Source organism: Meleagris gallopavo, chromosome 3 (assembly GCF_000146605.3).
Source record: "Meleagris gallopavo isolate NT-WF06-2002-E0010 breed Aviagen turkey brand Nicholas breeding stock chromosome 3, Turkey_5.1, whole genome shotgun sequence".
In the NCBI taxonomy this organism is placed as follows: Eukaryota; Metazoa; Chordata; class Aves; order Galliformes; family Phasianidae; genus Meleagris; species Meleagris gallopavo.
Window position 1 is genome coordinate 92,543,101 of NC_015013.2, and position 15,040 is coordinate 92,558,140.

Here is a 15,040-nt window from a genome sequence, read left to right on the forward strand (position 1 = left end):
AACAGTTTTGACATAGGCAAGACCATGAGAATCAGAATTTTTATTTAAAAGGGTGGGTGCCACAGTATCTTTCTCTGGCTAAAAGAAACTGTGAAGGGCTTGTTTTTTATGAGATACATATTAATGAAGGACTGATAATCTGCTAGAGTATATTTCTTTAAGGCATTTTAGTTATTGAGTGCAATAAATATTGAAAATACTCCATACTGTTTGCCTTGTCTTTTTTCAGGTCATTGAAACTAGAAGTCTGGAAGCATCATATTTTCTGCCAGAAACAATTTTCAAGGACAAATGCAAGTAAGTAGACATAGAATATTAATTGATGTACAGTATAATTTCTCCTTTACTGTTGCACATCATTGAAGTGTCTTGTGAATGTGAACAGAAGGAGTTTAAGTAGCGTACTGGGTAGACAGAAGAAAACCAAGTATTAGAGGACTATATAATATAAGGAAATTGGATTTTTTGACACTTTTTAAATTGTAGTCAGATATACTTTTGTCTGCATAATATGGTGTAAGGATCAACACAGCAAAATGCATTTCCAGAATCACAGAATGGGTAAAGTTGGAAGGGATCTCTGCAGGTCATCTAGTCCAATTCAGGCAACTACTGCACTTTGCCGAAGATCACCTCCAAGTTTTTATCCTTCCTTGGAGATACTCAGCCTCTCTGGATAGCCTGTGTCCATGCTTGGTCACCCTCATGGTAAATAAATGTTCCCTCAGATTCAGATGGAACCTTCTGTGTTTCAGTTTGTGCCCATTGCCTCTTTTCCTGGCACTGGGTACCACTGAAAAGAGTATGGCTCTGCTGTCTTTGCACCCTCCCTTCAGTTATTCATACACATTTTCCTCCCTGTGTCTTTTCCAGGCTGAAGAGTTTCGGCTCTCTCCACTGTTTCTCATAGGAGGGGAGCTCTAGTCAGTGGAATAATTATCTTAAACTAAAAGAGGGGAGATTTAGACTAGATATTAGGTGGAAATGTTTTACTGGAAGGCTGGTGAGACACTGGAACAGGTTGCTGCCCAAAGAAGTCATGAATTCTTCATCCCTGCAAATTCACGGGCAAGTTGGATGGGGCCCTGGGCAACCTGATCTAAGGGGGCTAGAATTGGATGGTCTTTGAAGTCCCTTCTAACCCAAGCTATTTGATGATTTTGTGTTTGTTCATGCTGTTGATTTTCCTTCAAAGCTCTCCAGTCTCTTTTTTACTGGGGAACCCAGCACTGGACATGGTACTCCAGATGTGGCCTTTAGTCAAGGGGAAGTATCACTTCCTGCAACCTTTTGGCATTGCCATAGCCTCTTATTGCAACCCAGGATACCATTTGCCTTCTTTGTGGCAAGGGCATGTTGCTGACAAATGATAAATAATCGCCATTTATTTACTGAGATTTCTATATTTAACAGAGGCCATATTCTTTTGAGATGTTGAGGAGTAATTGAGAAATGTTTTTCAGATAACCCAGAAGTGTTAAGTAATTTAAAATATTGCAGAGTTGTATTTTTTCTTATTCCAGAGATTATGTCAATTCATATATAACTGATCACGTTTTCTTTATATCAAGTCATCACCATCAGCCCTTTTTTGGTTGCTTGCATACAATGTAATATTTTGCTCGATTACCCAATCTTTATTAGATAATGGAGATAATAACTAGATGTATAGCTAGATAATAACTTCAAATGTATATCTTAACAGCCTTCCAAAATCATTAGAGAAGCACGAAAAAAATTTATTTTTCTTGACAAACAAGATTGCAGAATCATTAGGCGGCAGTGGATACAGTGTGGAAAGATTGTCCATTCCATACGTACCCCAGGTAACAGGTAAGTTGTAAAACTGCTAAGTACTGGTTATTGATAATGCTTTCTTAAGGTGTTGTCTGTCAGCACATCCAATGAAATGTAGTGTGACTGTTTGACAATTAAGTTTAATCATAGTACAATTTTATTTTCTGAAGATTCATTTTTTTCTGATGAGCAACTTTGTTATTGCTATGATGTTTTCACTTTTTGTCCTTTTTATGATTTTTTTTTTCCTTAAAATCAGGAGGTGAGGCACAAAGTTCATGAGCCTGCTTCACATCTTTATAAAGAATGAGCAGTTGTTAATTTAATAAACAATGTTATGTTTGCCTCCATTACTAACATAGTGTCAGGAAATATGATTAAAATAAAGTATGCCCAAGGAAAATTGGTGGAAGTTCATACTACCTACCTATTAGATATAAATATTGTGCTAATGACTGCATTGTACGTGACATTCTTGACTTTCTGTTCTTGGTATTTTTTCAACATACTGTTAAGAACTGTACAGAAAAATTGTTTTAAGAGGGTTTTTTTAAATTATTTTTTACTAACAATACATGTTTTTTTTGGCTTTATATAACTGCTTGTTACTGTAATGGGACTATGGGACTTATCAGTCTGAAGCATAAATTTATTGGAAAATCAAAGTACCTAGCAAGAAATTCCTCTATAGTGTACCTTACACATGGAAAGTAAACAGTACATATGGATAGTGAATATCCCATCTGGCACGCCTGCAGAATGGTTCAATTGTGTTCTAAGACAATGATGTACTTGATTAAACTTTTTGGATAGCTAGGGAGGGAATGAGAACGACTGTGGTTTTGCTGTGAGCAAACGAATGATATATTCTGAGACTCATCTGAAATAGCTGTGCATTCTCTTGCTGGATTATTTATTTATTTATTTATTTATTTCCCCCCCCTAAAAAAGGGAAATGTTGCTTTATTTGATAGATCATTTCTTCTGGCATCCCAACGACAGTTAACATTATATTTTATTATCTGCAGAAATGTTTGTAACAAATAATGAAATGTTATATTTTCAAATTTTTACTGTCTTTTGAGTGAGAATGGAATGAGAAAGATAGATGGCCTGATTGGCAAATTGTGTTAAGCCTCTTACATAACATGAGATGCATTTGTGTCTAAATGACCTTTCTAGAGTTTTTTTCATGCCTTCCTAAAATACATTCTTACACAGGAACACCAACCTTGATGGTTCTAACGCCAACAAGGTTAAGTGAGCTGAGGTGGAAGAAACAGCTTAACAGCTTTTTGAGCAATGAGAAAAAGGTCATACTTAGTGGTAAATTTTAATGATGTTATATTTAATAACATACAGAGATGAAGTCCTCTCGCTGCTTTTCTGTTGTTTTTTCTTATCAGTTCGAAAGACATACTTTTGGTACCTTGTTCTCTTCTTTGTTTAGTGGGAGGGAAAGCCAATGTTTAAATACACACTTAACTATTTTTCTCTGTATACGTATATACATTAATTGAGCTCTATTTTCATTAGGCAGAAAATATCATAAATGCAGACACAAGTCAAAAGGTAAAAATGAGTAGTAGGTCATCCTGCTCTCCTGCTAGCTGTGGTGTGCACTGATAGGATGTGCCCTGTCAAAAGAGAAAAAATGCTTCTAGAAGGCTTTTAGACTAATAGGCCAGAAATTGCCTAGCATTTAGTGTGCCCTGTTTTTTTTTTGCTTATCTCCTTCCTAGTATGCCTGTGTGAATCTGCAAGGTTTGCCTTTTGTGTTTATTCTCAATTTAGAACTCCAAATTATGGTAGCTTCCTATTTTCTTTCCCTTAACAGGTGCTAGGCCATAGGTGTCATTTTTGTGATAGTGCCAATTACCTCTTTGAGTGAAATTACAAGAACTTAGTTGAAAGTTGAAAGAAGGTGTCAACAGCTCACAGAATTATGAGGATTCTTTCTGTGATAGATTATTATAAAGCTGAGAGTATTTTCTGATGAAATATGGGGGTGAGTGAATACATTGCTAACTTAACCACTTCCATTCAGTTATTTCAATTTGTAATAAGTTCTTTTTAATTCAATTTAATTTCTACTTGAACAATATCAAGTTAAATGAAGATTTTACCACATATTTTTATGCTTCAATATTTTTAGTCTTTCCGAGTAATATGTTGAATTGTAATCACAGCAGTTGAGCATAGGGTAGATTCTGTTTTGTAAATGAGAAATAAAAAGTAAATTCTGTCTCTAGCTGCACAGTTTGTTTATATTCCTCATGCAGGCATTCTACTCCACTTCTGCTGGGCACATGGAAAGGGACTTAACTCGGAAGATTTGTTTCATTCCTAGCATAATACTGTCATTTTAGAGAGCAGTCTGTGAGGAAATGATATGCATTAATCAGTTTGGTGAAAAGGATGATGGATAGGGATTTTAGCACTTTGTTTACCTTGGAAACTTGATTCCTGTAAACATTTTGTCCTTTTGTGTTCCTCAGCAAACGAAAATGAATCTCCAGGTGAAGTCGTTTATTTTTTTTCTCAAATTCTTACCAAATTAGTATCTATAAAGTTGAAATGTAGTGTATGTCTTGAACGTCATACAACTGTAAATCATGTCAAGTTGCATCTTGAGGCAAACTTATTTTTTAGGCCAATTGCTTAGGGTGTAACAGCACTTGCCCAGGGAGGTGGTAGAGTCAATAAATGCTTAGATGTGGCCCTGAGGTACATGGTTTAGTGAGCAAGGCGGGGGTGAGTTGGTGGTTTGGACTACATGATCTTAGAGGTCTTTTCTAAAGTTTGGTTCTGTGATTCTGTGTGGATCTCTCCAGTAACTGGGCTTAGACACTGTCTAGCCAACACTGGATCCCACTTCCCAGTCTCCCCAGTAACTGGCATCTGGATGTGTGCCCCAGTGCCTAAAGGCCCAGTCCAGTTGCTTGTGCAGATCTCCTTTGTGCCCAACAACAGACATACTGATTTCCACTAACCCCTAGGCTCCATAGTGTGTATAGCAGTTGGCCTGGACCTCTCGGTCCCTGTGGTAACCAGTTCCTCCAGATGCCTGCCCCTCAGGACAAACAGACATACTTGCATTTGCTTACAGAGGTCAATATTGGGCTGCCCAACTTGATATTCACTTGTGGTCACACACAGATGCTGTGTGCCCTCATTCCACTTGCTGTACTCAGACCTCGAAGTACACACCTATACAAAGAGAAGAGTATTCTTCAACCAAGAGGAGTTAGCAATGGAGTGGGAAGACAGAACAGATTGCACTGATAAGGCTCAGTATGGCCAGGTGTGCATACAGACCAACATTCTGTTTACATGAGATTGATGACCTTATCCCCTTTTCCCTCTGTTTTCCCATGCTTGTTCCTCCCCACACTATCTCAGTCCTTTCTCCCTGCCCTTGGTTCTTGCCATAGAAATCCCACAAAGTTTTGTGCAATCCCAAGATCCTCTTCTCCAGCATCTCACATTGTGCTTCATGTGCCAAGCAATGACTTCCGACTTTTTCAACGACGTGACCTCAGAGGCCTTCCTTCACCCCTCTGGGTGTCACCCCTAGCCCGAGGGGTTCTTGGTGTCTCCCCCACTGCTATTTTGTCCCCAGGATCTTTTACGTGTGTGTGTGAAGATTAATTTTACATCATTAAAACCTAACGGAAACATTGCAAATTATAGAATTTTTTGCCCACATATTACCTTCATGTTAGAATAGAATGAATACTTGCCAGACGAGCAGTTAGGCATCCATAGAAGATAAATTCTATCCAAAATCATCACAAAAAGGTGCATTCTGGTGTTTGCATGTCAACTACAAGAGAGGGCAACAAGCCAAATGTACTTCAGTTTTGCATTTAACCATCATGGTTTGAGATGCTCTCCTCTCTGTGTATGCAGATGTGTACCAGTTTAGCCATCAGGGATTAAAAATTAAGTCCTTCAGAATGCTGCTTCACATACTCAGGGCCTCTTAGAACCTGGCAAAGATAGCTAGAACTCAATTGTTTTTCATTAAGCTTGTTCATTCACTGCCTCTTGTTCTTAAAATGACATTTCATTTATGTAACTTTTCAGAAACTTGATTTATAAAAGCCAAGTATGTTCAGCTCTGCTGCAATGAACTCTGATCATACTCAATATTTGCATTGCAGAAGTGTTTTGCACAGTGATTTAAACAAAGAACCAAAATAAGTTGCCATCTGGAGGGAGCATATTACTGCTATTCTCCTTATCCTCATCTTAGTATCAAGCACATTTAGGCACTTCTGACTCTACAATGAAAATAAAAGGGCCACTTGCCGATGTCATCATCTCAGCTGAAATCTAAAATGTGACATAGCAATTTGTGGTTTTGTAGATGACGTGCATGAAAGTCAGGTTATTCATGTCTCCATTAGTCAGAGGTTCCTCGTGGCATGTCTTTAAATCTATTTTTGGTTTTTCTTGTCTTACGTTAATGTGTCAAAAGTGAGAAATGATTACTTGGTGTCAGGCTTCAGGAATGAAGTCACAAAAGGAAAATCTATCTAATGATGGATCACTTGATCATAATCTTACACGTTAATGAAATTATGTTCCTTTTAATATCTGCATAATTGATCTGCAGTTGCTTTAAAAAATTATCAGAGTGACTTACAGAATGTTTCTAGAAATTAAAAAGCAGAGAGAATTTTTTTTTTCACCAAATGAATTTTAGACTTGCTGAATATGATATTTGTAGCAACAAAAATAAGGAAGGTTTGTTTTTCATTTCCATTGAGAAATGTTTATTGTCTCTGTTAGTGAGCCATCTGCCAATAAACCCTTTTCCATTTCAGAATACCTTCAAACCTTACTTAATATTTAGATTTCACAGCCAAGAAAAAAATTCAGGCTTTTATAAATGACTCTGAAGCAGTATAGTATATCATCATGTGTTATGCTATTTATTATGCAGTTTAATAAGATCTTTTTTACTTTATTTGGTTTGTATTTGTTTTTAAGTTACGGATTTTCAAGAGAAAATTTGCAGGATTTAGACTGGGAGGGAAAAGACGCAATTAAGAGGTTATTCTTCTTTCTGCTCTGACTGAATAATTAAACAGGAAACTGATCTTTTTTCACAGTAATACAAATGATAAAGTAGATGGTCTAGGGTTATGGATAGCATGTAGAAACAAAACTGCATTCGATGTGTAGAAATTTGATTATTTATCTTTCAGCTGTTATGCATAAAGTGAACTCTGTTGATTTAGTGTGTGTTTGTTTTTGTTTTTTTCTAGATGAAGACAGACTCTCCAGGAGGAAAAGCATTGTGGACACAGTATCTATTCAGGTGGATATTCTACCTGGCAACAGCACAGAGGATAAGGTATGATAATGACAAGATATCTTAAGGCACCGTATTTGATGCTGGAGGGAGAAACAACCTCCGAATTATATTTTATTAGAAATTCTAGAGTTTGATAATTTTAGATTTTTTTTATATCTTTTTTTTTTTTCACTGCACGTATGGAAGTATGTTGTCAAACATGCTGATGCTGTTCTGTGAAAATAGCTCAGAGTCATAAAGTCTTTTGAATTTTTGAAGGCACCTGTAGAGGTCATGTTGTCCAATTCCTCCGCAATGAATAGGGACAGTTTCTTTTAGGATTGCCTGACAAACAATTTCTGTTTTTCATTATTGTTATTATTCCTAACTGCTTTGGGCTAATGATGTTTCATTGTATTCTTTTCTTGATATACTGCTTTAACAAAGATATAGAAAAAAGATATATAAGTTTATGAGAAACAAGCAAAACATTTTGCAATTTAAGCAAGATTACTGCAGTTGTTAGAGCTGAGCGAAGTAACTTTTTGATATCATACAGATCGTTCATCTTAAATTATATTAAAATGTTTATAAGAAAGGAGTGCTGCCTACTTACACATAGTTTTGAATGGTTGAAGTAATGTAGTCTGAGCCGAGAAACTGTCATATTCAACTGTGCACTGGTCTCTTGTCTAAGCATTCTCTCCTGATACTGTCAGGATATCTACACTACTACAGTATTTTCAATGCAAGAAAGATTTTCTCATACAGAAGCACTGTGTAAAGAAGCAAAACACAAAGATACATAGGCTGGAACACTCTGGAGAAATGTTTGTGCATCTTTGGTAATATTTTGGTCCCAAGCAATTCCTAATGAAGTAGAAAACAAATGGATATTCATGTTGGTAAATGAACAAATCAACTACCAACTCTTATTTTAGCATCACGTTGTTCAACTAATTTTAGGAAGCAGTTTTTGTTATTCTCAGGAGCTGCCTAAGAGTCATCTCTGAGATATCAGTATAGAAACATCACAGGCTATTCCTTACCCAAAGAAGAGTTCTGCCAGAATTCAAGTCCTTTTCCAAAGCTTTTGTTATTCACTAAAATTTTTCTCAGTCGTTCTTGGGAAAGATTCTTGAAAACTTCGGCCTGAGTGATTATTTTGATCTGTTGTTTGTGAATAAAAATAGATTAGTAATGAGAGCAAAACTGGTCAGCTTTTGTTTTTCCGATATTTGTTGGCTAAGCTGGCAAGCATGAGTTCTGAATGTATAAAAATAACAGTTTTCTATGAAATACCAGCCATTCCAGTGACTAGCAATACAGAATTAGAGGTCTATTTGCTATAGAAACTCCAGATAAAACCATTAGTAACTTTATATGGTGAAAAAAAAATCTGGATCTCTTGTCTTTCAGTGCTTATCCTGTTCCATAGCTTTTAGAAGCTTGTGGTGCATGAGGTTTAAGCGTTTTGTTGTTTGTTTGTTTGTTTGTTTGTTTTACCTTTGTCTTTAGATTGATAATACAGAAGAAATCACCTTTGAAGCTCTGAAGAAAGCAATTGGTAAGATTTATTACAATTATATTTAATAGTGTAGTTCTGGGTTACTGTGGAATTACTAGAGAAAACTTGTTGTCTGAATAACAATTAAAATATTACATTTGTTTTTATCAGCAAGTCAGCTGATTTAAAGTTTCAGCCATTTATTTCTAAGTTTCTGAAATAAGATTTTGATAATTTTTGAATTCATTTTCTGACACTCATGTGACTGAGTGAAACCATATGGAAATGCTTTCCCGTGGAATTTGCCCTTTCAGGCCTAGCTAGAAATAATGAGATATTTCAATTGTGAGATTTTCAAAGTCTTCAGTGCATTCAGGAAATAGACTGTAAGATACAATTGCAGATGTCAAGAACACTCAGCTGGTAGAGTTAAGAAATAAGAGAACTGTTTGAGTAGTTACTAATACAGTCCAGCCTACCAAACTTCTGTCAAAAATGTGGATTGAACATTGACATTTTAAACAATAGATAAAGTAACATTTTAAACAATAATTCAGTCTGACAGATTTCCCAACTAACCAATTGCTGAAGTACATAAATTCGTTAGATGCTGAAAAGTTCCAGCTGCTTGTAGATTCACTTGGTCTGTATTCCAAATTCTGTTTAAAAATAAATCCTCCCCAGCTGTCTGCATGATGCTGGGAGGGCGGATATTGCCCTCTTCTCTTGAAGGAAGAGACTTGGGTGCAGTGCGTCAGAAGTGGAGTCTTGAGACCAGATGATGAAAGAACAGGAAGCCTTGACTGGTGGTTAAAGCACACAGTAAGAAAGGATAAAACTGGCATCCTCAAATGAGCTCCCTGAAATTGTACCAGCATTTCCTTTAGAAGCAGTGACAGTGTGCTTGGATGTGGCTGCTTGTTTGCTTTTCCAGTGCATGTTTGAAAGTTAGAAATACAGCGTAAAAGAACGAAACGCTTAAAGGTTCAAATTGCTCATACTTCATGGACAAAATTGCACTTGTCTTTATTTTTTTCACTTTTTTTTAAAGATAACAACGGGCTTGAAGAACAGGAAAAAGAAAAAAGGCGTCTTGTGATTGAGAAGTTCCAAAAAGCACCATTTGAAGAAATCGCAGCGCAGTGTGAAACCAAAGTAAGTTTCTGAAATATGTTATGTGCTATTGAAGATGGTAGGACAAGCATTAATAGAGATATGCTAAGGGTGCTCTGTGTTTCTATGTATGTCACTGCTGCTGTTGCTTCTGAAGTATAGTATTCAGCTGTTTGTCTTCAGCTATTGTCTCTGTAATATTAATTATCTGTATTGGAAAGTTCCAGTTATTTAAAATGTGTTTTTTGTTGCTTCTACATCATTTTAAAAGGAATGGAAATTTTATTCACTCTTGACCTTAATGTTATCTTTACTATCTTTGAAATCTGGATTCTTTATCCATTCTTATTTCCTTCTGGGATTAACAAAATAGTGTTTACCTCATGATATTTTTTTTTTTTTTAATAATTAAATGTGTAACTTCTACCTTCAACGACAAAGTTCGTCTTGTGCTTTAAGGTAGGCTCACTTAATTTCACATGCCTCTTCAAGGCTAAGAATCCCTACAGCAGTGGGAAATTAAACAGGTAGTGCTTTTTAGATTTGCTGGGTAGAATTTGTGCAATACAATGTGTAGCCTGACATGTTCATTTTCACTCTGCTCAAGATTCAGCAATTGATTTTTTATTTTTTTTCCAGGCAAACTTGCTTCATGATAGACTCGCCCAGATACTGGAACTCACTATTCGGTAAGACTTTATGCAAGAATAATATTGTGAATAAAAACTGAGTTATAAAGCAATTTTGACTACTTTCAGGCAGTAATGTCATCGTGTTCTAAACATGCGTAATAGGCAGAAAATAACTGAAAGCAGTTGTATAAAACAGTTATTTTGATATTCTTATTTTTGAGTCCTTTATATAGTGAAGAACATCAAGAAACTCTTCTAACTCTTCCAATTTTTAATTGTTCAATTGAATTTTTCAAGAGTTTTATCAAAAAGAGTGTAACTGGCCCAAGTGGAGATGTTAAGAGCATTTATGTTATTATGTTACATTTTAAAAGTTAAAAACATATTTGTGTTTTTATTATTTATACGTATATCAGTAATATCAAAAGGAATGTGGTTGTCTTCCCAGTGCTTGCTTCCCAGTCTGTTTGAGAAATTTAGAAATTGAACAACCAAAATAGTACAAAAATCATACAGAACAGTGTTATTGGGAGTTCTTGCACATCTGTTGTGCAGTGTAAATAATATAAGTAATAAAATGCATTTTCATAGAATCATAGAATCGCTCAGGTTGGAAAAGACCTCAAAGATCATCGAGTCCAACTATGACCTAACCGTACTACCCTAACTAACAACCCTCTACTAAATCATGTCCCTAAGCAGTATATCCAAATGGTTTTTAAACACATTCTGGGATGCTGACTCAACCACCTCCCTGGGGAGCCTATTCCAGTGCTTAACAACCCTTTCTGTAAAGAAGTTTTTCCTGATATCCAACCTAAACTTAATCTGGTGCAACCTGAGCCCGTTTTCCCTCGTCTTGTCAGCTGTTACCAGTGAGAAGAGACCAACCCCGCTCTCACTGTAAGCATCTTTCAGATACTGGAAGAGAGCAATAAGGTCTCCTCTCAGCCTCCTTTTCCCCAGACTGAACAGCCCCAGTTCCTTCAGTGTCTTCTCGTAGGGCATATTCTCCAAGCCCTTCACAAGCCTTGTTGCCCTTCTCTGGACCTGCTCCAGCACCTCCATGTCCTTTCTGTACTGAGGTGCCCAAAACTGAATACAGTGCTCAAGGTGAGGCCTCACCACTGCCAAGTACAGAGGCAGGATGACTTTCCTAGTCCTGCTCACCACACCATTCCTGATACAAGCCAGGATGCCATTGGCCTTCTTGGCCACCTGGGCACACTGCTGGCTCATATTCAGCTGACTGTTCATCAGTACACCAAGGTGTACTTTTCATAATGCTATAACATCAGTGATTTGTTGAGTTAGAAAAGAACCTTGATAAAAAATTGAGACATGATAATGGATCAGGATCAGGATAAAACACTGGCTGTGAAGGAAAACAAAACAGTAGTTGACTTTTCTCTCAACTATTAGGTTAAAAAAAAACAAAAACCTGCTATCTGTATTATTATAAGTGATAATGATCATTCTTCTTACACAGACCTCCACCCAGCCCCTCAGGAACGATGACGATTACTGCTGGACATGCTCATTACCAATCTGTTCCAGTCTATGAGATGAAGTTTCCAGATCTTTGTGTGTATTAAGTGTCTTCTGAAGTCTGCTGGACATTATTTAGAGTAGAGTACAATAGAAAAGAACAAGATGAGTTCTCAAATTTTATTGTTTTTCTTTTTAGCTAATTTTAAAATAGTGATGAACACAAACCAAAACTAGATTACTTTAATAACCAAACTCTTGAATCTGTTCAGTTTCTGTAAGTCTGGTTTTCCTTTTGAAGTTAGGTTTTCATTTATCACACTTTTTCATTTTCATGTATGAGTACACGTAAATGTCATATATAAAACTTGTTTTTTCACATATATTCAATTATTCTATCAGTCTCTCTGAAAATTCCTTTTATTTTTAAGTTGCTTTAATATGGTAATTCTTTGTAATTGAGGGACCTGTTAGATGCTTTTTTCTTCTTATTTTTTTCTTCTCCACCTGAGTCATATATTGAAAGAAAATCATAATATATGTAACAGTGGAGTGCTGGCCTAACTCCCTTTTGTTCCTGCTGTTGCAGTTGATTAATTTGTTCTTTTTGTAATACATGGAGGAAAAAAACATAACAACAAAACACAATACCTTACATGTGTTCAAGTATAGTAAATGGGTGAATGGACACTTGTTAAGTATTTCTGATGCATCATACAATGTGCTTTTAGATATATACAACTAGTATATATTCTGTGTTTCTTGCTGTGAAAATTACTGCTTTGCATAAAGACAGGAGAAATCTCTTGAAACACTGAATTGTGCAATATTTTTCACATCTTAAAGTGTATAGTTTACAGACTGTACTTTTTAAAATGCAGTACTATTTTACTCTGTCTGCTTTAGTATAAATACATGAGAAGTATATTTAGTATAGCAGAAAATAAACTGAGGGCATTCTAAGTCATAAATGCAGAGATTACAATTATATTCTATGAGGTATTTCTCTGTCGTTTATTACAGCTTTTTAGTGATGTTTTAGAAGTTGAAAGAAAACCGAGTGAAACCATTTAAAGACCAAGAGTTTATTAAATGTGTTTTCAAGCAAAAGCATTTTTTAGAGATGCATATGTTTGTTCATTTTTGTTTCATTTCGCAAATCTTTGTAGAAATAAGGAAAATGTGCTAACTTTCATAGGTTTATGTATCTGAATGTACTATTCAAGTGAAAATAAAATAAAACCAATCCAGTCGATCCCTCAGCTTTTTGTCAAGGCTGTTTTTGACTCACTAAATTCTGCAGGCAAAACAAAACAACTATAGTTGTTGCCATGAATTGTATAGTTGAAGTCCCTTGGTCTGTCTGAATCTGAACCAGCGCAAACTTGTCTGTGTTAAATGCAAGACACTTAAGGTAGCCTGCAGGGTATATAAACAGTGAACACAGGCCATGAATAAAGTGATTAACTTCAGTTAGCCCTGCTTTGATAGGGGCATGAGGAGATGACATTCAAAAGTCCCAATCAGAATTAATCTATGATTGCATAATTCTAAGAGCTGGATGGTTGCTCTCTGATGGGCAGGGCAGCTAAATTGCTGACTTTGGGACATTTATAAAAGCACTGTAAAACAGACTGTTAGATATTTGAACTGTACTACAGCATGTATTCCTCTAGGCTTCTTTTAAAAACCTGATGGCACACAATATGAGAGAAATTTCAGCTACTTAAACCTATGAGATAACATGCTGAGAACTTCAGAAAGCATTCACAAAACTCAAAAGGTAATTGAGACCTTCTTTTCAGTTTAACAGTGAAATCACAGCTGTTAGTGGATGACGAAACAGCCCCTTATCTACAGCATTCCGTTGTGATTTTTACTGCTGCAGCTTTTCAGCCTGATCAGACCACAGTCTACACATAATAGACTTCGTTACCACTGTAGCTTATAGTTTTCACTTTCTGGTTTTCATTGTTTGTTTTGTTGGTTTTTTTTTAATGTAAGACAGTAGTTTTTTGGCTTATATAAAGAGTGTAATTTTTTAAAGAGTAAATCTAACCTATGGATAAAATGTAAAACACTTATCCACTCTGTCATTTTTTTAAGAATAACACTGTGCACTTTTGTACAAAAAGAAAATAAGGAGTCTAAAAAATAAGAATTAAAGAATGTACTTCTGTTTGCACTCTTGCAGTATGCAGACTGTGCTGTAAATACAGGATTGTTTCAGTGACTGAATTCTGTTGCATGAATGCTGCATGTGAAAAGTAAATTCAGCATTTCATTTTCTATTCTGTTGGTGATATTTTTCATTTATGCTGTAAGTTTCCATGTTTTTGAAGTTCCAACTAGCTTTATATGGGAAATGCAAGTGTTGTGCAGGTGTTGTGAAGGGTTTGAAGAGTTTTTAACACTGTGTTCACACGATATTCAGTTTCTTACTATCTGGAAATCCAGCAAGTCTCTGAGTTTGTAGTTGGTTCACATTGGCCATTTTTGACAGCTGGAATATGAGAGTCACTGTAAAATGTATTGTTTTGTAATTGTTGTAATATGAAGATAATGAATGAAACCAAATGAGTTAAGGATACTGTTTTACAGTTTAAAATTGCTTATTTCGTGTCTTTATGTTCTTAAGCTGCAGAACTTTAAAGCTCCATACGCGTAGAGGCTCTGTTATCTGCAGTACATCCAGTGCTGTCACAATGTTTATACACTTGTATCCAGCTGTTTAAATGTATTCCAGCTTTTGCTTTGTGTTTTCTTTCCCATTATGTCATTTTTAGGGTTTTTTGGTAGCAGGTCACTTTTAAAGTAAATACAATCCCTGTATGTTTCAAAAGACAGAAATAGCCTATTGTCCAAAATCAGAGTAGGGCTATTTTATCTTTTGTTCCGATGGTCATATATTCTGTACTGTATGTAATGAACCAGTTCAATAAATGTAAGAACACACTGTGCAATCTATATTTAAGCAATAAAATCAGAATTTAAAATAAATCTTCTCTAAAGTGTCATGTGATTTTTAGTGCTTTCAGTTAAAATGTCAGTGACTTTTTGACATTTAAGTTAAAGCTTATTTTATGCACCTTTTTCTTGCAAACATAAAGCATTGCAGCATTATTAAACCATTACTTTTAGTTACTGTTGAACAATTACTACATGAAGTCCACCAAAATTTGAGAAAGTAACAATACA

The 15,040-nt window shown here is 35.7% G+C and overlaps 1 protein-coding gene across 1 annotated transcript in view; it reads left to right on the forward strand.

The window, feature by feature from the left end:
* Positions 1-14,842, forward strand: part of EFR3A (EFR3 homolog A) — a 30,122-nt gene extending 15,280 nt beyond the window's left edge. Inside the window, exons 10-17 of the mRNA XM_010709375.2 lie at positions 230-297; positions 1,706-1,833; positions 7,074-7,162; positions 8,621-8,669; positions 9,661-9,764; positions 10,362-10,411; positions 11,844-11,938; positions 13,648-14,842. Coding sequence (XP_010707677.1) covers positions 230-297; positions 1,706-1,833; positions 7,074-7,162; positions 8,621-8,669; positions 9,661-9,764; positions 10,362-10,411; positions 11,844-11,938; positions 13,648-13,652 — 588 coding nt within the window. The 3' untranslated portion in view covers positions 13,653-14,842. The remainder of the gene's footprint in view (positions 1-229; positions 298-1,705; positions 1,834-7,073; positions 7,163-8,620; positions 8,670-9,660; positions 9,765-10,361; positions 10,412-11,843; positions 11,939-13,647) is intronic.
* Positions 14,843-15,040: the final 198 nt, after the last annotated feature.